Below are 27,693 nucleotides of genomic sequence, written 5' to 3' on the forward strand. Positions count from 1 at the left end.
AATAATAATAAAATAAATAAATAAAATAAATGGTGCTGGGAAAACTGGACAGCCACGTGCAGAAGAATGAGACTAGACCACTCTCTTGCACCACACGCAAAGATAAACTCAAAATGGAGGAAAGATCTAAACGTGAGACAGGAATCCATCAGAATCCTAGAGGAGGGATCCCTGGGTGGCGCAGTGGTTTGGCGCCTGCCTTTGGCCTAGGGCGCGATCCTGGAGACCCAGGATCGAATCCCACGTCGGGCTCCCGGTGCATGGAGCCTGCTTCTCCCTCTGCCTGTGTCTCTGCCTCATTCTCTCTCTCTCTCTCTGTGAGTATCACAAATAAATAAAAATTAAAAAAGAAAAAAAAAGAATCCTAGAGGAGAACACAGGCAACAGCCTTTGTAAACTCGGCCACTGCAGCTTCTTGCAAGATAGATCTATGAAGGCAAAGGGAAACAATAGCAAAAATAAACCATTGGGACCTCATCAAGATAAAAATCTTCTGCACAGCAAAAGAAACAGTCAACAAAACTAAAAGATAACCTACAGAATGGGAGAAGTTATTTGCAAATGACCTATCAGGTAAAGGGCTAGTATCCAAGATCTATAAAGAACTTAGTAAACTCAACAGCAAAGAAACAATCCAATCATGAAATGGGCAAAAGACATGAGCAGAAATTTCACCAAAAAAGACATACAAATGGCCAACGAGCACATGAGAAAACACTCCACATCAGTTGCCATCAGGCAAATACAAATCAAAAACAATGAGATACCACGTCACACCAGTGAGAATGGGGAAAATTAACAAGACAGGAAACAACAAATGTTGCAGAGGAGGTGGAGAAAGGGGAACCCTCTTGTACTGTTGGTGGGAATGTGAACTGGTGCAGCCACTATGGAAAACTGTGTGGAGGTTCCTCAAAGAGTTAAAAATAGAGCTACCCTATGACCCAGCAATAGCACCACTCGGGATTTACCCCAAAGATAGAGATGCAGTGAAAAACCGCGACACCTGCACCCCAATGTTTATAGCAGCATTTTCCAGAATAGCCAGACGGTGGATGCAGCCTGAGTATCCATCAAATGATGAATGGATATAGAAGATGTGGTCTATATATAAAATGGAATATTACTCAGTCCCTAGAAATGACAAATAACCAGCATTTGCTTCAATGTGCACGGAACTTCAATGTGCATGGAACAAACTAGGGGTGGTGGAAGGGGAGGAGGGCAGGGGGTGGGGGTGAATGGGTGACGGGCACTGAGGGGGGCACTTGACGGGATGAGCACTGGGTGTTATTCTGTATGTTGGTAAATTGAACACCAATAAAAAATAAATTTATTATAAAAAACAAGAAGTAAAGAAGAGCAATATAGTAAAGAAGTTGAAATCAAACAACTTCAACTTAATCTTAGAAGACGAAACTTGGAATTGAAGGGTGTAAAAAATAATTTGAATCAGGTAAATTTTTGGCAGTAATTGTATATTTCCATCAATATTATTTATGGTATCCCTTTGATATAATACATATTGTTAGGCTTCAAATAGATTAAACATTTCATTTTAACCTAATAGCAACCATGATCTTTGTAGCCACAATTACTACCTTATTGGAATTCTTGGCCTCTCACATATGCCCTATGTATATATTTTGAATGAAGGGATGGAAGGTAAAATGAGATAAATGTTATATTGATTTATTGATTTATGGAATTGTATTTATTTTTACACAGAGCATGGGCTGGGGGGAAAGGAGTAGAGGGAGAGGGAGGGAAATGAATCTCCAGCAGACTCTGGTTCTGAGTCTCATGATCTGAGTCTCCAGCCTCACCTGGTTCGGAGTCTCGTGATTGTGAGATCATGACCTGAGCCATAAAAAGAGTTGGACACTTAACCCACTGAGCCCCCAGGTGTCCCAGTTTTGAATTTTTTAATGTTGAAATATGAGCTAGATTTCCTTGAGATGCTGATGAAGCTAGTTAAATGTTTTACACAGAAATTTTATTTCACAATACTATGTCTACTTGTATTTTTACTCTATGGCACATTTTGCTGTCATTTAATTTAAAATTTGAATTATTCATTGAGGATGAAAAGCCTTGTTATAAAAAAGACCACTCTTGAACATTTTTTTTAAGTTCTCTTAAGCCTTTTGACTTTTTTTTTTAATGATAAGATCCAAAATCCTAATGAAAATGTGTCTCTAGGTTATAGAAGAGCAAAATGATGTTCAGAGGCAGCTTTCACGAGAACAGAATGCCCAGAGTATTACATGATGGAATACTATTTTTTTTGTATATTTGTTATTGGAGTTCGATTTGCCAACATACAGCATAACACCCAGTGCTCACCTGTCAAATGCCCCCTCAGTGACCGTCACCCAGTCTCCCCACCCCCCGCCCACCTCCCCTTCCACTATCCCTTGTTCATTTCTCAGAGTTAGGAGTCTCTAATGTGTTGTCACCCTCTCTACTTTTTCCCACTGATTTTCTCTCCTTTCCCCTATAATCCTTTTCAGTATTTTTATAGTCCCCATAGAGTGAAACCATATGATGTTTGTCTGTCTATGATTGACTTACTTCACTCAGCTCTTCTTTACTTCTTAATTGCTCCTTAATATTTATATATAAAATTTCAGCACTTCTTCTTTTTTCTTTTTCTTGTTTTAAGGTCAATCTGCAAATGCATGTGTTCATTTTAAAATTTGTTTTGTTAGCAATAAAACTTTTATTTTATGATCTGGTTCCACATATGTTGGTTCATTATCCAAAGGAAATTTTTCTGTTCTCAATTTTTTTCCCTTTCTAGGGCTCATGTTTTTCAATTTATCACTTCAATATCTTCAAAAAGATATATAGTTTAAAAGAAGCAATGAGAAAGCATTTTGCAACTTAGTAAGTTTTAGTCAGTAATAACTCTGGGAGATGTTGTAAGCAAAGGAATTCTGAAATTATTTAAGAAAGGGTTCAAAATTGTCATTTTTTCTCCACAAAGTCATAATTACACTTCAATTAAGACAAATCATTTCATTACTAATTAAAAAGAGAAGTTGCTGTTTATCAACAACTTTATAAATTCACTAGAAATACATTTTTATTTCACAAAACATCACAGGTACCTCTAAAAATGATCTTCAGTGTAAGACAGCATCAGCAGATGTCGTTTACACACCATATACCTGCAGATGACTCTGATCCAGCACTAGACTAGGGAGCCTAAAATCTATTGCCCATGCTTTTTATGTTTCTTATTCTGTAATATTCTCAACCTTGTTGATCATTATGTATTTTATAAATCATTTGAAAACTCCTTTGAAAACATCACAGGATCCATATTAATTAAGTAAAGAATAGAGTAAGATGTGCTTTCAGCATAGACTTTTGAATTAATTTTCTTTATATATGTGAGAAATGTTAAAAAAAACTTAACCATTAATCATTTTTCCATTTTACTTTTTAACCCCTGCATATGTTAAGAATAAACCAATTTTTCTGTCTTGAGAAAAATTGGCCATTTCACACTCTGTTGGGGGGCATATAATATAAAATTTCCTGAGAACAATTTAAAAATATGGATCAGAGACCTCTACTAAATATTTTTATACATTAACACAATACTATATTAAAGAATTTATTCCAATTAACCAAGACTGTAGAAACAGAATTAAATAAAAGTCATTCCTTATAGCATTAATTAAACTATAGGAAAATGGAAAACAACCAAAATTCAATTTGTTAAATAATGAGGTTTACATATGATGGACTTCTACATGGTCATTAAAATTATGCTTTAGAATATATATTAAATTATTAGAAGTATTCACTGTTAAAACCTTGCAGTATTATTTCAAAGAATCTCACACTTTACGACTTTTTTTTAAAAAAAAATTGGAGTTCAATTTGCCAACATACAGCATATCACCCAGTGCTCACCCCGTCAAGTGCCCCCCCTTAGTGCCCATCAGCCAGTCACCCCAGCCTCCACTCACCTCCCTTTCCACTACACCTTGTTCGTTTCCCAGAGTTACGTGTCTCTCATGTTCTGTCACCCTCACTGATATTTCCCTCTCATTTTCTCTCCTTTCCCCTTTATTCCCTTTCATTAATTTTTATATTCCCCAAATGAATGAGACCATATGTTTGTCCTTCTCCGATGGACTTATTTCACTCAGCATAATACCCTCCAGTTCCACCCACGTGGAAGCAAATGGTGGGTATTTGTCGTTTCTAATGGCTGAGGAATATTCCATTGTATATACATAGACCACTGCTTCTTTACCCATTCGTCTTCTGATACTTCACATTTCTAACGGAGTTTCCTTCCCTATAAAATCCCAGAAGGCAAATTAGCAATTACAAAACTTCTCCTACACATCTGCAGCATAAAAGTAAGTATTTCAAGGGGTTCCTGGCTGGCTCAGTTGACAGAGCATGTGACTCTTGATCTCACAGTTGTGAGTTCAAGCCCCACGCTGAGTGTGGAGTCTATTAAAAAAAAAAAAAGTAAATAGTTGAAATATTTCCTTAAAACCAAGATGTCATACCTTAAACTGTAGAGTTCTCATTCCCATTCCATTTTTTGATGCTCTAATTGAGATTTCATTTTTTTTGTTTCTGATAGCAACTTTTCTAGTCCATTGACCTTATATTCCACTTTTAAAATTTTTCTTGTAAGTTGTTCACAGTCTTTTCTTTTTAATTCTATTGATCTTTTGTATTTAAGAATTGCATTCTGGATCGTCAATACGCTAACAGAATCTACACCAGAGGAAAAACAAAAACAGAAATAAAATACAGGAGGCATCAGGGTGGGTCAGGTGGTAAAGCATCCAACTATTGGTTTTGACTGAGGTCATGATCTCACAGTTGTGGGATTGAACCTGGCACTGGGTGCTGCACTCAGCACAGAGTCTGCTTAAGGTTCTTTACCCCCTCGTTCCCTCCCTCTCTGTTCCTCTCCCCATCTCCTGCTCATGCTCTCTCACAAATTTATTCTTTTAAAAAGTAAAATAAAACAATAGGAGTATTTTTTGCATATAAGGGACCGAGCATGTTCACATTAACTCATTCATACATGAAATAAATATTGAGTAACTTCAACGTAAAGAGATTATACCAGGTGCCTGGGTGGCTCAATCGGTGGGTGTCTGCCTTCGGCTCAGGTCATGATCTTGGTGTCCTGGGATCAAGCCACATGGTGGGCTCCCTGCTTAGTAGGGAGTCTGCTTCTCCCTCTTCCTCTGCCTCTCTCCCTGCTCATGCTCTCTCTCTCAAATAAATAAATAAAATCTTATTATCAATAGAACTTTAAAATCTTTTAAAAAGAAAAGAAAACATGACCGAAACCTTTCTAAACTGAATGAAAACTATAATCCCACAGACCCACAAAGGATCTGGCTAGGAGAGAAGAAATGGAAGTAAACTATTGTAATTTAAAAAAAAGATTTTATTTATTTATTCATGAGAGACATGGAGAGAGAGAGAGGCAGAGACACAGGCAGAGGGAGAAGCAGGTTCCCTGAGATAGCCTGATGTGGGACTTGATACAAGGACCCTGGGATCACACCCTGAGCCAAAGGTAGATGCTCAACCACTAAGCTACTCACGTGTTCCCTATTGGAATTTTCTTAAACTACATATAATGTGGTATAACACTACAAGAAGGTGGACTGTGATGCTTGAGTCATATGCTTTAAACCCTAAAGCAATCACTAAAATAGCAAATCTTAAGAGTTATAGTAATAAACAAAGCCCATACATACACACATGTGTATATTTATATATATGTATAAATTGAACTCGTAAAAATTAGTTTATTAATCTAAAAGAAAGCAGAAAGCAAAGAAAATGGGAACAAAGCAGGTCAAACGGAAAGCAAACAGGATGAGAGATTTATATCTACTGTATCAATAATCAGAGTAAATGAAAATTGTCAAAAAATAAAAGAAAGAAAGAAAATGGTCTGAAAGCCTCGATTAAAAGGCACACTGTCAGAATGGATAAAAATGTAAGAGACAACCATAGGCTGCCTATAAAAAATTCAATTTATATGTAAAGACACACACACAAAAATAAATAAATAAATAAATAAATAAATAAATAAATAAATAAATAAATGTAAAGACACAAATTTGTGAAAAGGACAAAAAATAAGGATATACCACACTCACACTTGACAAAAGAAGGCTGAGCTTGAGTAGCAATATTAATGCCAGGCAAAATAGATTTCAAAGCAATATATATTCTCGTGATGTATAAGGTCATTTGTTAATGATGAAAGGGTCGACAAATAAGCATAACAAACCTAAGTGCTTATGAATCTATTAATAACATCAAAATACATAAGGCAAAAATCAACAGAACTGCAAAGAGAAACAGGCAAATTTACAATTTTAGTCTGAGATTTTAATAGGCAGAAAATCATCAAGGATATAGAAGACTTGACCACCACCATCTTTCTCAAGTATCCATGGAGCATTTACCAAAAGAGATTATATTCTGGGTCATAAAATAAACCTTAATAAAGGGAGTTAAGTCAAAAGGATTGAAGTCATGAAAGTGTGTTCTGTGACCACAAAGTGATCAAATTAGAAATGAAGAACAAACCTACCTCTGGAAAATACTCAAATACTTGCAAACTGATTAATAATGCACATCTAAATAACCCCTGGGTCTGGGTACCTAGGTGGCTCAATGGATTAAGTGTCTGCCTTTAGCTCAGGTCATGATCTCCGGGTCCTGGGATTGAGCCCCATGTTGGGCTTCCCACTCAGAGGGAAGGACGCTTACCCCTCTGGACCTCCCTTCGCCTATGCGCTCTCTTTCTCTCTCTCTCCTTCTCTTTCAAATACATAAAAATCTTTAAAAAACCCTTGGAATAAAGAAGTAATGAAAAAAGAAATTACAAAGTATCACATATTGAATGAAAATAAAAACATAATATGTTAAAAATTTCTGGAATCCTCCAAGAATAGCACTCATCTCACCATTTATAGCACTGAGGTATATATTAAAAAGAGAAGGAGGCGGGGCAAGATGGCAGAAAAGTAGGGTCCCGAAGTCACCAGTCCCCACCAACTTACCTAGATAACTTTCAAATCATCCTGAAAACCTATGAATTCGGCCTGAGATTTAAAGAGAGAAGAGCTGGAATGCTACAGTCAGAAGAGTTCGCGCTTCTATCAAGGTAGGAAGATGGAAAAACATAAAGAAATAAAAAAGCATCCAAGGGGGAGGAGCCCCCATGAGGAGCCAGGCAAAGGCCACGCAGCTAGTGCCCCCAGGACAGGAAAGCCCAGTCCTGGAGAAGCAGAAACTTTACCAATCTTCCTGGAAGGAAAGGCGCTTGCAGGGAGCTCGGGCAGGATCCCAGAAGGGGTACAGATGCCCTCAGGCTCCCAGGGGCACTAAAAGAGCAACTGCACTCTGGGGGAGATCCCTCCACACACTACGGGCTAAGCTCCCTAAAGGGCTGGACGCCGCACCCAGTGGGGCCCCGGGAGCAGCTCAGGTGGCGGCCACTGTGAGGCCCCGTGAATGTGATTCCAGCGGTGCAGGCCCCAGAGCCCAGGGCACCGGGGACACAGCCCAGGATCCGGCACTCCCCCCGGGACAGGTAGAGGCCGGGAGGACACAGGGCAGCAAGGACGCTCCTGCTGCCACGCGGCCCCGAGCTGTGCAGATCTATGCCCCCTGCCCCCGGACCACCCAGGCCCCTGCGGACTGGGAGCTGTGGTAGTTACTGCGGAGCTGACTCAAGAGATGGAGAGCTGGCTGCCACCACTCTTGTTGTTCCTCCTGCTGTCACCTTGTACCTGGGACTGAACAGGAGCTTCACAGGATAAACAGCTTGCACTGAGCCCTGCACCTGGCAAGGGGCTGGGCAGCTCCCCCAGGTGCACACACCTGAGAATCACCACAGTGGGCCCCTCCCCCAGAAAACTAGCTGGAAGGACAGGGGAAAAAGCATTGACCAAGCAGCACTGGAAAGTCCCAGGGGAAGTCAAGGGATTTACAGTATATAGAATCAGAGGATACCTCCTCTTGCTTTTTGTTTTCTGTTTGTCCTCCCCCTTGCCCCCCTTTCCTCTCTTTTTCTCCTTTTTCCAGTACAACTTCTTTTTGGCCACTCTGCATTGAACAAAATGACTAGAAGGAAAAACTCACCTCAAAAGAAAGAATCAGAAACAGTCCTCTCTCCCACAGAGTTACAAAATCTGGATTACAATTCAATGTCAGAAAGCGAATTCAGAAACACAATTATAAAGCTACTGGTGGCTCTAGAAAAAAGCATAAAGGACTCAAGAGACTTTATGACTGCAGAATTTAGATCTCATCAGGCAGAAATTAAAAATCAATTAAATAAGATGCAATCCAAAATGGAGGTCCTAACAATGAGGGTTAAAGAGGTAGAAGAACCAGTGAGTGACATAGAAGACAAGTTGATGGCAAGGAAGGAAGCTGAGGAAAAAACGAGAAAAACAATTAAAGGGTCATGAGGAAAGGTTAAGGGAAACAAATGACAGACTCAGAAGGAAAAATCTAGTTTAATTTAGGGTTAATAGGGGTTCCAGAGGCCGCCGAAAGAGACAGAGGACCAGAAAGCATATTTGAACAAATCATAGCTGGGAACCTCTCTAACGTGGGAAGGGAAACAGGCAACCAGATCCAGGAGATAGAGAGATCGCCCCCTGAAATCAATAAAAACCACTCAACACCTCGATAGTTAACAGTGAAACTTGCAAATTCCAAAGATAAAGAAAAGATCCTTAAAGCAGCAAGAGACAAGAGATTCCTAACCTTTATGGAGAGAAGTATTAGGATAACAGCAGACCTCTCCACAGAGACCTAGCAGGCCAGAAAGGGCTGGCAGGATATAGTCAGGGTCCTAAATGAGAAGAACCTGCAGCCAAGAATACTTTATCCAGCAAGGCTCTCATTCACGATAAAAGGAGAGAGAAAGAACTTCCAAGACAGGCAGGAACTGAAAGAATATGTGACCACCAAACCAGTTCTGAAAGAAATATAAAGGGGGACTCTGTAAAAGAAAGAGGAAGTCCAAGGAAACAATCCACAAAAACAGGGACTGAATAGGTATCATGATGGCACTAAATTCATAACTTTCAAGAGTAACTCTGAACATGAATGGGCTTAATGACCCCATCAAAAGGCGCAGGGTTTCAGACTGGATAAAAAGAGCAAGACCCATCTATTTGCTGTCTATAAGAGACTCATTTTAGACCTAAGAACACCTACAGCCTGAAAATAAAAGGTTGGAGAACCCTTTACCATTCAAATGGTCCTCAAAAGAAACCAGGGATACCTATCCTTATATCATCTAAATTAAAGTTTATCCCAAAGACTGTAGTGAGAGATGAAGAGGGACACTATATCATACTTAAAGGATCTCTCAAACAAGAGGACCTAACAATCATGAGTATTTATGCCCCGAATGCGGGAGCTGCCAAGTATAACAGTCAATTAATAACCAAAATTAAGACATACTTAGCTAATAGTACACTAAAACGGGGAGATTTTAACATGTCGCTTTCTGTAAATGACACATCTTCTAAGCCCAATATCTCCAAAGAAACAAGAGGTTTCAATGATGCACTGCACCAGATGGATTTCACAGATATTTACAGAACTTTACAGACAAATGCAATTGAATACACGTTCTTCTCAAGTGCACAAGGAACTTTATCCAAAATAGACCACATACTGGGTCACAAATCAGGTCTCAACTGATAACAAAAATCTGAGATTGTCCCCAGCATATTTTCAGACCATAATGCTTTGAAACAGGACTAAATCACAAGAAGAATATTAGAAGAAATGGAAACATGTGGAGGTTAACTACCATCCTGGTAAAAGATGAAAGGGTCAACCAGAAAATTCAGGAAGAATTAAAAAGAGTCATGGAAACTAATGAGAATGAAGATACGACTGTTCAAAATCTTGGGATACAGCAATAGCACTCCTGAGGGGGAAATATATCGCAATATAAGCATCCCTCAAAAAACTGGAAAGAACCCATATGTAAAAGCTAATCTTGTATCTAAAGTTGCTGGAGAAAGAACAGCAAATAAAACCTACACCCGGCAGAAAAAGACAATTAATAGATTTGAGCAGAACTCAATGAAATAGAGAGTCGAAGAACTGTGAAACAGATCAACAAAACCAGGAGTTGGTTCTTTGAAAGAATAAGATACACGAACCATTAGCCAGCCTTATTTTTTAAAATTTTTTTATTTATTTATGATAGTCACACACACACACACACACACACACACACACACACACACACACACACACAGGCAGAGACATAGGCAGAGGGAGAAGCAGGCTCCATGCACCAGAAGCCCGACTTGGGATTCGATCCCGGGTCTCCAGGATCGCGACCTGGGCCAAAGGCAGGCGCTAAACCGCTGCACCACCAAGGGATCCCCATTAGCCAGCCTTATTAAAAACAAGAGAGAAAAGACTCAAATTAGTCACAAATGAAAATGGAGAGATCACCACCAATACCACGGAAATACAAACGACTTTAAACACTTAGTATGAGCAGCTATACACGAATAAATTAGGCAATCTAGAAGAAATGGGACTCATTTCTGGAAAACCACAAACTAGCAAAACTGGAACAAGAAGAAATAGAAAGTCCAAAAAGGCCAAACACCAGGGAGGAAATTGAAGATATCATCAAAAACCTCCCAAGACACAAAAGTCCAGGGCCAGATAGCTTCCCAGGGGAATTCTATCAAACATTTGTAGAAGAAACAATACCTAGTCTACTAAAGCTGCTCCAAAAGATAGAAAGAGATGGAGTACTTCCAAACTCATTCTATGAGGCCAGCATCCCCTTAATTCCAAAACCCAAGACCCCACCAAAAAGGAGAGGTAGAGAGAATAACCCTGATGAACACAGATGCAAAAATGCTCAACAAGATAGTAGCCAATAGGATCCAAAAATACATTAGGAAGATTATTCACCATAACCCAGTAGGATTTATCCCCGGGATGCAAGGCTGGTTCACCACTCGTAAAGCAATCAATGTGATTGATCATATCAAGAAGAGAAAAAACAAGAACCATACGACCCTCTCAATAGAGGCAGAGAACGCATTTGACAAACTACAGCATCCATTCCTGATCAAACCTCTTCAGGGTGTAGGGATAGAGGGAACATTCCTCAGCATCTTAAAAGCCATCTATGAAAAGCCCACAGCAAATATTATTCTCAATGGGGAAGCACTGGGAGCCTTACCCCTAAGATCAGGAACAAGACACGGATGTCCACTCTCACCACTGCTATTCAACAGAGTACTAGAAGTCCTAGCCTCAGCAATCAGAAAACAAAAAGAAATAAAATGCATTCACACTGGCAAAGAAGTCAAATGCTCCCTCTTTGTGGTTGACATGATACTGTACATAGAAAACCCAAAAGACTCCACCCCAAGACTGCTAGAACTCATACAGCAATTCAGCAGTGTGGCAGGATACCAAATCAATGTCCAGAAATCAGGGGCATTTCTATACACTAACAATGAGACTGAAGAAAGAAATTAAGGGGTCAATCCAATTGACAACTGCACCCAAAACCATGAGATGCCTAGGAATAAACCTAACCAAAGAGGTAAAGGATCTCTACCCTCAAAAGTATAGAACACTTCTGAAGGAAATTGAGGAAGACACAAAGAGATGGAAAAATATGCCATGCTCATGGATTGGAAGAATGAATATTGGGAAAATGTCAATGGTACCCAGGGAAATTTATACATTTAATGCAATCCCTATCAAAATACCATGGACTTTCTTCAGAGAGTTGGAACAAATCATTGGAAGAGTTGTATGGAATCAGAAAAGACACCGAATAGCCAGGGGAATATTAAAAAAGAAAACCAGAGCTGGGGGCATCAAAGTGCCAGATTTCAGGGTGTACCACAAAGCTGTGATCATCAAGAGTGTGTGGTACTGGCACAAAAACAGACACCTAGGAAAATGAAAAAGAATAGAGAATCCAAAAAAAAAAAAAAAAGAATAGAGAATCCAGAAATGGGCCCTCGACTCTATGGTCAAGTTATATTCGAAAAAGCAGGAAAGACTATCCACTGGAAAAAAGACAGTCTCTTCAATAAATGGTGCTGGGAAAACTGGACAGTCACGTGCATAACAATGAAACTAGACCATTCTCTTAAACTATACACAAAGAAAAACTCAAAATGGATGAAAGATCTAAATGTGAGACAGGAATCCATCAGAATCCTAGAGGAGAACACAGGCAACACCCTTTTTGAACTTGGCCACAGCAACTTCTTGCAAGATACATCCATGAAGGCAAGAGAAACCAAAGCAAAAATGAACAGCAAAATAAACAGTCAACAAAACTAAAAGACAGCCTCCAGAATGGAGAAGATATTGGCAAATGACCTATCAGATAAAGGGCTAGTATCCAAGATCTATAAAGAACTTAGTAAATTCAACAGCAAAGAAACAAACAATCCAATCATGAAATGGGCAAAAGACATGAACAGAATTTTCACAGAGGAAGACATAGACACGGCCAACAAGCACATGAGGAAATGCTCCGAATCAGGGGCCATCAGGGAAAAAGAAACAACAACCACAATGAGATACCACCTCACACCAGTAAGAATGGGGAAAATTAACAAGGCAGGAAACAACAAATGTTGGAGAGGATGCGGAGAAAAGGGAACCCTCTTACACTGTTGGTGGGAATGTGAACTGGTGCAGCCACTCTGGAGAACTGTGTGAAGATTCCTCTAAGACTTAAAAATAGATCTACCCTATGACCCAGCAGTTGCACTGCTGGGGATTTACCCAAAGATCCAGATGCAGTGAAACGCCGGGACACCTGTACCCCAATGTTTATAGCAGCAATGTATAGTAGCCAAACTGTGGAAAGAGCCTTGGTGTCCTTCGAAAGATGAAAGGATAAAGAAGATGTGATCTATGTATATGATGGATTATTACTCAGCCACTAGAAACGACAAATACCTACCATTTACTTCGACATGGATGGAACTGCAGGGTATTATGCTGAGTGAAGTAAGTCAATCGGAGAAGGACAAACATTATATGGTCTTATTCATTTGGGGAATATAAAAAATAGTGAAAGGGAATCAAGTGGAAAGGAGAGAAAATGAGTGAAAATATCAGGGACGGTGACAGAACATGAGAGACTCCTAATTCTCGGAAACAAACACGGCATGGTGGAAAGGGAGGTGGGCGAGGGGTTGGGGTGACTGGGTGATGGGCACTGAGGGGGGGCACTTGATGGGATGAGCACTGGGTGTTATGCTATCTGTTGGCAAATTGAACTCCAATTTAAAAAATAATAAGATATCAAAAACAAAAACAAAGATTTATCAACACTCGACAAATAAGAAATAAACCTAACTTTTTAAATGACAAAAATTTTGACAGCTCAATGAAGATATACAGATGTTAAATAAGCTCAACATTATCAGTTATTAGGGAAATGTATATTACAACCATAAATGTATATATTTATACACATATATATGTATTTATGTGTGTGTGTGTGTATACATATATACACCATACCCATCCATGGCTACGATTAAAAAACTGATCATACTAAGTACTGATAAATATAGATGGAGGAGTTAGAAACCCTCACACACTGCTGGTGGGTTTAGAAAATAGTACAATGACTTTAGAAAACAATTTGGCAGTTTCATAATAAGGCAATATGAAGAGACAGGAGACTTAAGAGTGATGGATATGTTAACTGTCTAAATTACAGTTATGGTTTCACATGTGTATATATATGACAAAACTATCAAATTATATACTTCATACACGTGCAGTTTACCTAACTAGGGCTGTTGGAGAAAGAAAGCCTCTATTATATGAAAAACCATCTAAGACAGTGGCTGAGACATGGATGGAAAGATGGATATGAAACCATACAAGATGAATGAAGCTAGTGGCCCTTGGTCTTTCACCTCATAGCATTAAGTACTAATAGCTAAGCTTTAAGCAAGGGGGTAACGTGATGAAATGTAAACTTTTAAAAATGTATAGTAATTATGGTTGCAGTGTACACCAAGATCCTGAGAGGTGGAATGGCAGGGAAAACAGTCCTGAGGTTAGCTCAGTAATCTAGGAGAAAAATAATGGTAACCTGACCTTGGGTGAAGACACAGAAGAGAAGCAGAGTTCACAAACACATCAAGTGTGCCATTCCCACGTGGACAACCACAATGGAAATTATAGTTCTTTGGCTGAGAGTATTCAATAGTTCTCTATTTTAATATAAAACATATTTCTGAGATGAGTAGCTCTATAACACCTCAGTGTTGTTTGGCGCAGCGCTAGACGAGATGTGCACATATTACTACAACCATATATATAGAAAAAGGCTTTATATTTATACGACGGCCCTACCTTTACAATCCATGCCAAGTTCAATGAGCAACAGGGAACTCTTATAATCAGAGTATTGCAACTTGCAATCCTCTGAAGCTGCTTCAGATGACTGAGTTAAGTCATCAAGATGCTCGTCATCAAGATGCTCCGCAGAATTCACTTGCTTTTTGACCTACAAATAAATAATACTATTTCAAAATGTCATCCAAATATTTATAAAATATACTAAGTGTAGAAAGATGATAAATATCCATCTCTTTATAAAAGCAAAAACATAGGTACTTTTTAAAAGAACTGATTTTTATCAAAAAGACCTTTATCAATAATTGGTGTTTCTGAATAATTTTTTCACAGCAGATGTATATACAACAAAGGAAAATTTTCATTTTTTCACTATGCGTTTCATAAAGTAACTTTTTTTACCATGGAATAATGTTTCTGATAAATATGAAATATCAAAATAATATAATAAAAATATATCATGAATGAAATAGAATTATAATATAATAAAAATATATCATAAATGAAATAGAATTATATATTTTGTTTGTCTACCTTGTTCTTTTCCTTAGATGTTTTCTTTGCAGGTCTAAAAAAGAGGAAGGATTCTTTTCAGGAAAATATTAAATACTTAAAATACAAAGAATATTTAAAGCATATCTAAGCAATATTAATAGCAATATTAACAAAGTATTAAATTTACATCAAAATTGCAAAAGTAAAGGAAAATCATAATGTTACATTATTTGATAGGGGTAAATATACCACATTTTTAAAAAATTTTTATTTATGATAGTCACACAGAGAGAGAGAGAGAGAGGCAGAGACACAGGCAGAGGGAGAAGCAGGCTCCATGCACCGGGAGCCCGACGTGGGATTCGATCCCAGGTATCCAGGATCACGCCCTGGGCCAAAGGCAGGCGCCAAACCACTGCGCCACCCAGGGATCCCTATACCACATTTTTTGTTGTCATTTTCAATAAAAACAAGTTTTCACTAAATCAATTTGGAAAGTGCAAACTAAGTTTTTTTAATGACATAAGCCCTTTTTAAATAATCGTGATATTAGTGTTTTGAAGTTTTACTGTGCAACTACTATGCATTATTTGGGACAGTTTACATATCCTAAAGGGTTTTTAGGCCTTACACAAACCGTATGAAGTAGGCAATTATACTGGGTATCTTTTCACAGGAAGCAAATGAGGCACAGAAATTCTAAGGAACCTCCCCAAGCCCATACACCTGGTAGGAGCAGACCACCCAGAACTCAAGTCCAGGAAATGTCCCTTCCAAACATGTGTTTTAAAATATGTGGTAAAAGTAAGTTAAGTATTTCTAAGTAATGTGATACCAATTGAATCTATAGTATTATTCCATTTCTACCTATAATTATTCTAGAAATAATTTCTGAATCTTACATACATTTTTAATTTTTTATTTTTTTAAAAGATTTTATTTATTTATTCCTTCACTAGAGAGACACACAGAGAGAGACAGGCAGAGACATACAGAGGGAGAAACAGGCTCCCCCACAAGGAGCCTGGTGTCGGACCCCAGGATCACGCCCTGAGCCCAAGGCAAGACACTCAACTGCTGTGCGACCCCGGCATCCCACACACATTTTTTAATTAAAACACTTCATACCTAGGCAGTATTAAAAATCTACTTTCAATAAACTAAAGATTTAATTCGTCTAAAGAAGTTCATTAATGGGCATTCCTTTACTCATTCAAATGTTTATTCATGGATTCAACAATTACTCATGAAGCACACAATATGTGTCAATGACGCTGCCGGTACAGTAACCGTGGCTCTTGTAATTTAGAACTTTATAATCCAAAAGTAATAATCTATGATAGATGAATAGTTTTTCAATTGTAAATAAACATATTGTAAATAAACAAAACCATTCCCCTTTCCCCAGAACGTAAACAAATACTAACTTAATATAATCAGATACTCCAAAGCCCCTCACAAAATCATAGCTATTCATGATACTGTCAAAGGTACTGAATACCTTAAAACCTATCAAGAAATGATTAGTTCTATTCAGAATCGCCTATGTGTCTGTATATTTACTATTTTATATATATATATATTTTTTCAATCGATGAAGGATAGTATCTGAATATTCAACTATATGAGAATACTGCACGATGGAACTGATTCTAAATAAACAACCTCTTACCACAAAACTCATATCCTGATCTGGGGGTCCTGGGATCGAGTTCTGCTTTGGGCTCCCCACAGGAAACCTCCTTCTCCCTCTGCCTATGTCTCTGCCTCTCTCTCTGTCTCTCACAAATAAATACATGAAATCTTAAAAAAAAAAGTCACTCCTCCTCATCCTAACCTATCAAGTGGTGTTTTTGATATACTTGAGTATTTCTTCCCTCAGCCTGTACGACACTATATTACAGTGTTTTACCTATATAATAATCATAGTTAACATTCCTTCAGAGGGAAATAAAGAATTTATGGGATTTTACCTTCTTTCATCCTGATCCATTTCACTTAGACTGTTGTCATTACTCACTCGTAGTAGACTACCAGTTAGGGAATCGGCCTCCTCAAAGCCTGGTGTAATCACAGATGCTTTTGATGCCCACTTTACATTTTTATCTTTCTTTATTTCCATGATAGACAAACCAGGATCATTACTTAAAACAAAAATCCAATTAAAATATCCATTAGAAAGCCAATATTTTCTAATAATTTTACTGGTAAGGAATAAAAATATTCTTTTGTAAACATCTGTTACCCATCTGAATTCATTTATTAATTCATAGAACAGTATGAAGTGCAACCATATGCAAGGAAATACACATATACAATTATGATACAATGTCATTTGTGGGGACAAAACTGCCTGTGTAGGACCTGTGGAATCAAGTGCCATTCACCAAGGCACGGGGGAAAAGTCTCATCTGCCCATGCATCGGGTAACAGGCATACGCACTACACTCCCAGCTATGGATCCGGCAAAAGCCCATAAGTTGGCGCCACCCTCACCCTCACAGCCACCATCTGGGAGCCCCTGGAAAACACTTAGATAATCACCCATGGGGGTAGAGAGTCTTCGTGGAAAACCAGCTTTCCTGCAGAGAAGTTCTAGCACATCACCAGAGCAAAACAATCAGGTTTGGACACATGCGAGCAGTAGTCATTAAAGACTAGAGGAGGTGACTGCTACTTCAAAGGCAAAGACAGCAATGCAAAAGGATATGACAAAATCAAGGAAATATGACACCAACAAAGGATTACAATAATCTTCCTGTAATCAATCTCAGACACGTGGAGATCTGTAATTTATCCAAGAAAGATTTCAAAATCTCATTCTTAAGGAAATTCAAGGAGCTACCAGAAAACACAAAAAGCCAATTCAGGGGTGCCTGGGTGGGTCAGGCAATTAAGTGTCTGACGCTTGATTTCATCTCAGGGTCATGAGATTGAGCCCTGCATCAGGCTTACACTCAGCACAGTGTCCCTCTCCCTCTGCTATTCCCCCCTAGCTCACACACTTTCTCTCGCTAAAATAAATGAATAAAATCTTTAAAAAACAGTTAATTCAATAAAATGAGGAATACACTACATAAACAAAATGAGAAGTTTAACGAATAGCTGGAAGGGCTTAGTCAGTTTAAGTGTCTGACTTGGTTTTGGCTCAGGTCATGATCTCAAGGTCGTGGAATCACCCCCAGGTCTGCTTGAGATCCTCTCTCCATCTCTTTCTCTCTCTCCCCACTTGCTCGCTCTTTGTTTCTTTCTCTTTCTTTCTTTCTTTCTTTCTTTCTCTCTCTCTCTCTCTCTCTCTGTCAAATAAATACATTTTTAAAAATAATTTTAAAGGGACAAAGAAAAAGAAAATGTTTTGGTAACTTGTGCATACTTTTAGCCTAGTATCTAATCCTAATACAAAAAGCTGATTTACCAACAGAAAATTATATTTTTTTTTCATGGACTAAATGCATGCAAGAAAATATTATGAGCATATAGCTATGTAAATTTACAAAAAGACTGAATTTTCCCATAGGAGATTATCAATACTGAAAAAAAAAAACAAAACCAGCAATTACTGTTTTAAAACTGCCATACAGGGATCCCTGGGTGGCGCAGCGGTTTGGCGCCTGCCTTTGGCCCAGGGCGCGATCCTGGAGACCCGGGATCGAATCCCACATCGGGCTCCCGGTGCATGGAGCCTGCTTCTCCCTCTGCCTTTGTCTCTGCCTCTCTCTCTCTCTCTGTGACTATCATAAATAAATAAAAATTTAAAAAAAATAAAAATAAAAAAAAAATAAAACTGCCATACAGATAACTCTTCTAGTTAAACTAAACATCCAAAAAAGATGGATCTTCCTGAAAGCAATTATTAAACAATTCTTCTCGACCCAAATTTCAGAAGTAAATCTGTAATTATGGATACAAAATAGCTTTCATTTTGAAAACAGTTAATAGAAGCAACTTTTAAATAGAAAACAACTGGTTAAAGACACCTCAAAGTTATGCTGGCGGGGGAATGCTAACATGCAGCCATGGTAAAGAGAACCTATCAGAACCAGTTTTAAATGTTTGTAATGATCAATGCCATCTGTCCTCACTCACTAGCCAACCAATGTCAGCTTCTCCCTCATGAAGTATAGCCAATGTGGGACAAAATCACTCCAATACGCATGCCTTGAGTGCCAACCAATCAATAACAGTCTTACCCAAATTACCATGGTGCTTCAGATGATGACAAACCACTTAATTCTCTGAAAGTCTCCCAAGTCTTAAACTCCACTTTTCCTGAAACTGTATATAGAAAGTGAAGACTACTCTGTCAGAAAAGACTGTAAGTGGCCAGCATAGCTCCCTCTTATTAGTCAGCAGTAAATTCCGACTTCACCTTTATATTTCAGATATTGAGGGCTCATATCCTCTGGCAAAAATGTTTAAAGTCCTATAATAATTTACCACCACATTTCATTTTCCTTAATGATACATAAATGAAGTTTGCTCTTCCTTTGTTCCATTCTACTATAATTAAAACTAACATAAATACCAGTAAAAGAATAAGTAGCAAGTAACCACAAGATTAGGCCCAAGTAATCCACAAAATGCAGATAACGGACAGGTTAAATTGTCAGAATGGACCCATGCCAGCCGTTCTTTCTGTTTAAGTGAGAATTGGTATTATGTTAAAAACAATACACACGGTTTAGTTAAACTCCATTCACTCAACAAACATTTATTGAATAGCACTATATATGCTAGAATGTTCTCTAAGCACTGAGGACACGGCCATGAACAGAAAAAACCCTACTCACGAGGATAGTAAACATAGTAACAATAAACTACCTAGGCAAACTACACAGTATGAGAGGAGAAAAACTAAAGCAGAGAAATCAAATTTCAATGTGTTGTAGCAGAAGGGGTGGTCGAAATACTAGTCAGGATAAACCAAGAAGGGCCTTGCTGAGAAAGTGACCTTGAAGCAAAAACCAGGGAGAAAAAGAGGGAGCAAGGAGTAAGCCATGAGGATACCTGAGAGAAAAGCACTCCACAGAGAGTTTATAGCAAGTACAGAGGTATGCCTGAAGTGTTTATAATGAGGGTGGGGGATAAGAATAGTGAGAAATTCAAGTGTGGCTGAACAGAAGGAAAGGGATAGAAAGTAGTTCAAATCAGAGAGACAGAGGGAGGAAAGGATAGGGAGGGACCCGAGATGAACAAGTCACATAAGGCCTTGTAGCTATTAGAAAGAACTTGAGTGAATGGGAGGCCATTAGGTTTTGAGCAGAGGAGGACATAATCTGACTTATGTTTTAATAGATCCACTGTGTTTAGAATTAATGGAAAGTGAATTTTCGAAGATTATATAATATGAAGTCACTATTGAAAAATTTGATGTGGTGCATGTTGAAATATATGCTCTTTAAAATGGAAGAATAAGGGGCGCCTGGTTGGCTCAGTCGGTAAAGCGTCTGCCTTCGGCTCAGGTCATGACCCTGGAGTCCCGGGATCAGCCCCACTTCAGGCTCCCCGCTTCTCCCTCTGCCTCTGCCGCTCCCTGCACTCACACACTCTCTCTCTCAAATAAATAATCTTAAAAACATTTTTAAAGGAAAAATAATAGCCTGTATGCAAAGTGCCTGAAAAAGAAGATTCACTGCATTAACCACCTCTTGGTTTATAGCATAGGGATCAAATGTTTATACAGAATATGGGACAAGTTGCCATGTGAAATCTCTTCGTAATAATATTCAGATCAATTTGAGAGTCCAACATTTGAGCACTCGTGCATTGGGAACCAAAACCAAAAACCTAATAATTAGCAGTTTTGTTGGTAATAAGGTAGAGTGCCAGTGTAGCAGGTAACTTTTGCAACTCAGCAGATATTAAAAGTATTCTAAAGTTATTGTAAGACATCAAACCAAACACTTTAAATATACTTTGGGGGATCCCTGGGTGGCTCGGCAGTTTAGCGCCTGCCTCCAGCCCAGGGTGTGATCCTGGAGTCCCGGGATCAAGTCCCACATCAGGCTCCCTGCATGGAGCCTGCTTCTCCCTCTGCCTGTGTCTCTGCCTGCCTCTCTCTCTCTCTCTCTCTCTCTCTGTCTCTCATGAATAAATAAAAATAAAAATTAGAAATTTTAAATTTGTTAAACAATCAAAACCCTGCAGACCTAAATTCATTTTCTCAGATAGTTACATGCTGCATTATTTTATAGGTGTGAAAACTTACTTCCTTATGGATGGAGAGTTAGACTCCCTCCAAGTTTTTGATAGATAATCTTAACATATATATGTAACATGTTTATGTAAGTATTCTTAATATATGTCATATTTTATAAATATAATAATATATAATAAATGTTCTTAGAATATGTGTGTCTAAGTGTTGACACAAGTCATGTTTTCCTATAGGATCTACTCCTGGCAATGAAGCCGTTGGGATATAGGGACAGCATATGTGAAATTTGAAATGCACTGCTACATCACTCTTCAGAAAGGATTTGTCAATTTTCTTCCTCTCTCTCTCTTTTAAATATTTTTATTTATTTATTCAGGAGAGACACAGAGTGAGGCAGAGACATGGGCAGATGGAGAAGCAGGCTCCTCATGGGAAGCCTGATGCAGGACTCGATCCCACGACCCCGAGATCACAACCTGAGCCAAAGGCAGACGTTCAACCACTTAGCCACTCAGGTGCAACGGATCTGACAATTTTCACCTAACAACAGTGTATGAGAATGACTTTTTCCTTACATTTGCTAACCTAGGTTATTTTTTTTTTTAGTTAAATATTTATCACTATGCCTGCAAAACAATTTGATACCTTACCGGTCTTTGCCTTTTTCTGTTTAGCACCCTGGGTGGAATATCTCTACTAAAAATATAAAATGTGTTAAACATGAACATTAGCTCCAAACAGAATTTGTTTTATAGAAAAATAATAATTATCTACTGTTTAAATATTGCCATAGGCTTACCTATCAGAATCTTCATTCTGCGTAGTAGGAAACAGGTGGTTATCAGTTTCTCCAGTCTTTCTTTGTTGAATTAGTCCAGCAGCAGGAGCAGCAGCAGCAGCAGCAGCAACAGCAAGAGCAGTACCAAGAACAGGAGCAGCAACAGCAGCAGCAGCATCATATATGTTTTCTGCTCCTTCCATTTTATTACTCGTGTGCTGCTTCCTTTCTTTTCCAGTCTTGAATGGAAATTTGATAGTTACAACTTCATTCATTAAAAAGAACTTTTTTCATTAATTGTATCATTTGACTCTTTAATGTAATTTTAATCAATAAAACTATCTTGCACTTAACTTTATCATTACATGTAATTGCAATTTTTGGAAATTCTGCTTCATTTCTGTTGGAATAGAACAACATAATTTTCCAGAATTCCAAAAAGGACTTTCTTAATTTTGTGTTCATATCTACACTTTGCCACCTAACATTCCCAACTTCTCCCCATCTGACCAGCAGATATAAAGAAATAAAAAGACACAAAAATCTGTCCTCTTCCGTCTTTACCATCTGGATTTTGCTTACACCAACAGATTCAAAGGATGTGACATTGTGATGCTCCAGGAACAAAGACGAAGCTTTCCATTTCTGCACTGAGCTATTCTTTCCCCAACTGCCTTTTATAATTCTTTTTTCATTTGGATCCCAGGGCTATCAAAAAAGTCACAGTGTTCATTAAAATATGTGAACCAAAGTTCACCACAACATAAAAGGAGCAAAACTGATATTAGTGTAGAATTTTGGGAAATGAGTAATGCTCCCCAAATTTCATATTCCATAACCATAAAATTTTATAGCTAGAGGGTATAAAAGTAATTATCAACTTTAATCCCATTTTCTATTGATAATGGGAATAAAACCAAAAAAGGTTACATGATTTGTCCAAAGTTCCTAAAGTGGCATTACCTAGCATCAAAGAGATGATACAATTCCTTGATGCTGAATCAAATAAATGACCCAACAAGTTTATTAATCAGCTATGCTAAAAGTGTGACTTTGGCACAGTAATTTAATACCTTAATTGGGGATGAGGCGCTTAGCTAATTTTTATTTTAAAGGAGGATATCTCTAGATTTTGTTTATTTTTCACCTCAAACATCAGTTTTCTCCCTTAGAGTCAAATACTGAAGGTTTGCTGAAAATCTATGCTACCTACATGATAAAAGTCGTATGTGTCAAAATATATCATACTTTATTAAACAAAATGTAAAGGTTTGATTCAATAAAAACACCTGAGAATGATGATTAAACAAACACATATATGTGTATACACACACACACACACACGTGGTCACCTGGGTGGCTCAGTCAGTTAAACATCTGCCTTTGGCTCAGGTCATGATCCCCGGGATCTGGGATCAAGACCCATGCATCAGGCTTCCTGCTCCGCCAGGAGCGTGCTTCTCCCTTTCCCTCCTACACCTGCTCCCGTTTGTGTTCTCTCTCTCAGTGTCAAATAAAATCTAAAAAAAAAAAAAAAAAATTTTTTTTTTTTTTTAATGTAGAGGAGATGCCTGAGTGGCACAGTTAGTTGGGCCTCCAGCTCTTGATTGCAGTTCAGGTCATGATCTCCTGGTCATGGGATTGAGCTCCGCTTCAGGCTCCACGCTCACTGGGGAGTTTGCTTCTCTCCCTTTCTCTCTCCCTCTACCCCCTTCACCCTGCTCACACACTCAAATAAATAAGTAAATAAATAAGTAAGTAAGTAAATAAATAAATCCTAAAAGAAAAAAAGGAGTCTGTTTTTAAAAACATGGGAGAAAAAAACTGGTGATAATGCAAATATTTGTTCTTAAAAATATCTCAAAAAGTGGTCGTGTTGGAATTTGAAGTTCCAAGAGTTTGAGGAAAGCAGAGAAGACTACACATACTGAAGCAATAAACAAAAGCAATAAATAGATTGATTTAGATGAAATATTTGTTTATATCCCTTCCCTTAGTTATTGCTTCTTTTCCATGGTATGTATTCATTTATTTTAAAGATTTTATTTATTTATTCATCAGGGACACACACACAGAGAAGCAGAGACACAGGCAGAGGGGGAAGCAGGCTCCATGCAGGGAACCCGATGTGGGACTCAATCCCAGATCCCGGGATCATACCCTGAGCCAAAGGCAGACACTCAACAGGTGAGCCACCCACCCAGGCATCCCAACTTCTTTTCCATTTTATTGTTTATAGAAGTGCAACTTATATTTAAGCCAACAGATAAAAATCCTAGGTATTATGATATATTTTTTAAAGATCTATGTATTTTAGAGAACAAGACTGATAGCATGAGAGAGGCACAGCGGGAGAGAGAAACTCAAGCAGACTCCATGCTGAGCACAGAGCCTGACGTGGGGCTCCTCTTCACAACCCTGACATCACAACCCAAGCCAAAAACAAGACTAGGACTCTCAACTGACCGTGCCCCCCAGGCACCCCAAGATAATCGCATTTTTAAAGCAATTTTCTCTACGGTTACTCTGGTTCATGAGGTCACAGGGTGCATAGCGAAAAGAGCTTCCCAGTTCACACGCCACTTGGGAAACTGAAAAGAAACTTAAGGAACACAAATCTTATGTTTTCCTGCATTCCTATCATTTAGATAGCAGAAATAATATTATTTCTGAACACAATTATATATTCAGATGACCCCATTTTATACATGAGCTTTTTTCTTAAGTGGAAAATCAAAATGGCTCAGATAATTGACAAAGACAAAAAAATCAAAAGAGCAGCAGCAAAGTGAATCTCTCTACCTCTTTTTGAAGTTCAACTTTCTCTTTTTCCAAAGCCAGGAGTTCTACTTGTAACATGCCTTTCTCATTCTTAAACCTTTGCAGATTTTGCATATCTTGCTGTAATTCTTCTTTTTGATATACTTTTGATGTTCTGAAAGGACGTGGTGAAGAACTCACATTTTCTAATGCAGGTTCCGTACTTTTATAGTTATTAGTACTGTCATTATCTGCATCTAATGGCTTCTGGAAAGAGTCTTGTATTGGTTTTGTTTTCTTGTAAGTGTTTGTAATAGCAGAAGTATCATGCCTTTTCTTCTGAATCATTTGTTTCGCCACATTGGAGTGGGCAAGCCGCAAATCAAAAAGGCTTTCTGGGTCACTATACGGAGGGATATATCCAGTGTCTAATTTACTATTGGTGGTATTTTGGTTCAAACTTTTGGCCATCTGCATGTCAAACTCTTGGTCTTCTTTCACTTCAAATGTAACTAGTGGGTTCCTTACTTTTTTATTTTCTGGATCGCTATCAAGACTCTCATTTTTGTTAAAAACATGCTCACCTGGTTTGTTATCATTTTCATGGGAAGAAAGCTTAGAAGATGACTGGCAAGCATAGTCTGGGGACCCAGAGTATGAATGAGAGAGAATAGCATTTTCGAGACTAGGCTCTTTTTGTTCAGGAAAGGCCTGAGGTACTACAGAGACAGACACTCCCAATTCATCTTTTTCCTCACAATCAAGTGTAACTTTTGTCACATTAGGAGGTATTTCCTTTAAGTCTGCTTCTTTAGAATTACCACGTAGTGCTTCTAACTTAGGATGAGTAATAATTTGGTACTTTTCACAAGTTTTACCAATCTTCTGCTTTAACTCTCTGCTCATGCGTTTCACATTATTTTTCCAATCTAATTTGCCTTGTTTCATCTGTATCTCCTCATACTTCTTGTGCACACGAGGATGTTCTGAATGTACAGATCTATCACCCTGTCTATCACATTCCATATTCATTTCTGGTTCTCGAGCCGTATTTTGCAGTTGCACAAGTGGAATGTTAATTTGCTTGGTTTGGCTTTCAGATGTCTTTTCAGCCAGGATACATGTTTGTAAAATAACTTTATCCTTAGGTAATCAAATACGGACAAAGAAAAATAGAAAATAATTAAAATTTAGTTATTAGCTGTTCCTAAGTCACTGGATTATAACTAAGAAGTGAGGACAGAAGAAAAGCATAAATCCATTCACTTATATTTTGTCAGGTTTTTCTTAACTAAACAATTCAATACAGTTACATCTATCAAAAAATGAATCAGATGATTTTTAATGTTACAAACTTAAAAACACTTTATTCCCTTGTATCTTAAAGAGTGAGCCCCGACAATGCATTTCAGGAGTTTTTACAAGTTTGAAACCTAGATAATAGGCAAACTACATTTTTGGGGGGCAAATATCAATTAACATCAAAGAAAAATAAATTCCTATATTTTAATTTAAATTATATACTATGATAGTGTTAGACATCGCTATAGATTATCTGCTTGTATCCAGCTCTAATATATTGTAATGTCCACTGAGAGTGGATAAGAAAAATATTAATAATATGGATTTCCTGTGCTGAAATAACTGAAAGAGTTATTGTTTATAATCCAACTACAAAGGTCCCATCCTGGAAGGTGTGATTCTACATAGGCGATCGTGCTGATTTCATGACCCCATTCTCTCAAGTCAACTACACAGAGATCACAAAGCAGAATAAATCTTTAATCTTGGCATTTGTAACTGGAAATAGAGAACTAGACACTTTGAACCACTGAGAATAATCACTCCTTGTACATGAGTCTAAGTCAGTAGTCATCATTGTTATACTGCTCATAATTTCAACTGCTTAAACATGACTCAATATTTGATGCTACCTTCTTTATCATGTAAAGAAGTTACAAAAATAGAAGAAGCGAAGAATATTTAGAATTATTTTTGTCTCAAAAGATTTTTTTTTGCCTAAATTCCAAGGATGAAGTTTAGCTAAACTTAGTTACTAAAAATCATAGCATTTTAAGTTTTGTAACTCGTAAAATTTTATAAAAACTAAATATTAAATTACACTCTATTGACTTCAATATATCCACTCAAAGAGTTTCACTTGAAACATGTAATATTAGAAAAGCAGGGAAAACAATATAAAATCAGAAATTTAAATTTAAAGCTTCACATACCTGGGGGTGGTTATTTTCACTTTTATCAGGCCTTTCTTGCTCTTGCTTTTGCTGTGATGCCACTTCTAAGTCTGGTTCTGACGACAAATCTATATATTTAGTTAAAATGGACTACTTAGAATGGTTAGATAAAAGCTATTACCTCTATAAAAATAGAAAATATCATTTATCACTGAAGAGTTTAAATTCATCTTTAGCTGAATATTTAAGAAATACTTCTAATTATCTAAAATATCAACAAACCATTTGAGAAATACTAAACGTCGCCAGGTTAAAGGCACACAAACATCTCCAAGATTCATTCACAAATTCATCCACTAACACCCATGAACAAAACAATCAGAAACAAAAGTTTAAAATCCAGTAGAAACATATAAAATCACAAGAGATTATTCTCTACTTTGTAACAGTACCTCTTAAACAACACCTGAAGCTTCAACCACAATGTTATTCATCATTTCCAAAATTATTAGTACTTTTCATGTCTTTATCAGTGTATATCCTCTGGGAAACACTGGACATACATCCTATGGGTGTATGTGCCCAATAAGTAAACGTTTCTGAAATTATTTTCCTCTACTACTTGACAAATTTCCTTGCATCTTTTAGGACTCAGACTGCTGTGTAAAGTCATCCTTGATTATGGCTATCCTTTCTCAGATAAAAATGCATCTCTTTCTTTGGGGTTACCTTAATACCTTACAGCTTTTTCTAGTGCACCTTCACCACCTGAACTGTAAACTACTTCTTTATGTGTCTAGTTCTTTTGCTCCTACATTGTAGGGGACAATCTCGATGAGAGAGAGAGAGAGAGAGAGAGAGAGAGAGAGAGAGAATCT

At 37.8% G+C, this 27,693-nt stretch overlaps 1 protein-coding gene across 1 annotated transcript in view; it reads right to left on the bottom strand.

The window, feature by feature from the left end:
* The window catches only part of LOC140633285 (coiled-coil domain-containing protein 144A-like), a 75,505-nt gene extending 48,568 nt beyond the window's left edge, over nucleotides 1–26,937 (bottom strand). Inside the window, 8 exon segments of the mRNA XM_072825612.1 lie at nucleotides 2,575–2,671; nucleotides 4,539–4,752; nucleotides 14,428–14,581; nucleotides 14,965–14,998; nucleotides 16,899–17,069; nucleotides 21,882–22,099; nucleotides 24,663–25,763; nucleotides 26,855–26,937. Coding sequence (XP_072681713.1) covers nucleotides 2,575–2,671; nucleotides 4,539–4,752; nucleotides 14,428–14,581; nucleotides 14,965–14,998; nucleotides 16,899–17,069; nucleotides 21,882–22,099; nucleotides 24,663–25,652 — 1,878 coding nt within the window. The 5' untranslated portion in view covers nucleotides 25,653–25,763; nucleotides 26,855–26,937.
* Nucleotides 26,938–27,693: the final 756 nt, after the last annotated feature.

The sequence above is a fragment of the Canis lupus genome, chromosome 5 (assembly GCF_048164855.1).
Source record: "Canis lupus baileyi chromosome 5, mCanLup2.hap1, whole genome shotgun sequence".
Classification (NCBI taxonomy): Eukaryota; Metazoa; Chordata; class Mammalia; order Carnivora; family Canidae; genus Canis; species Canis lupus.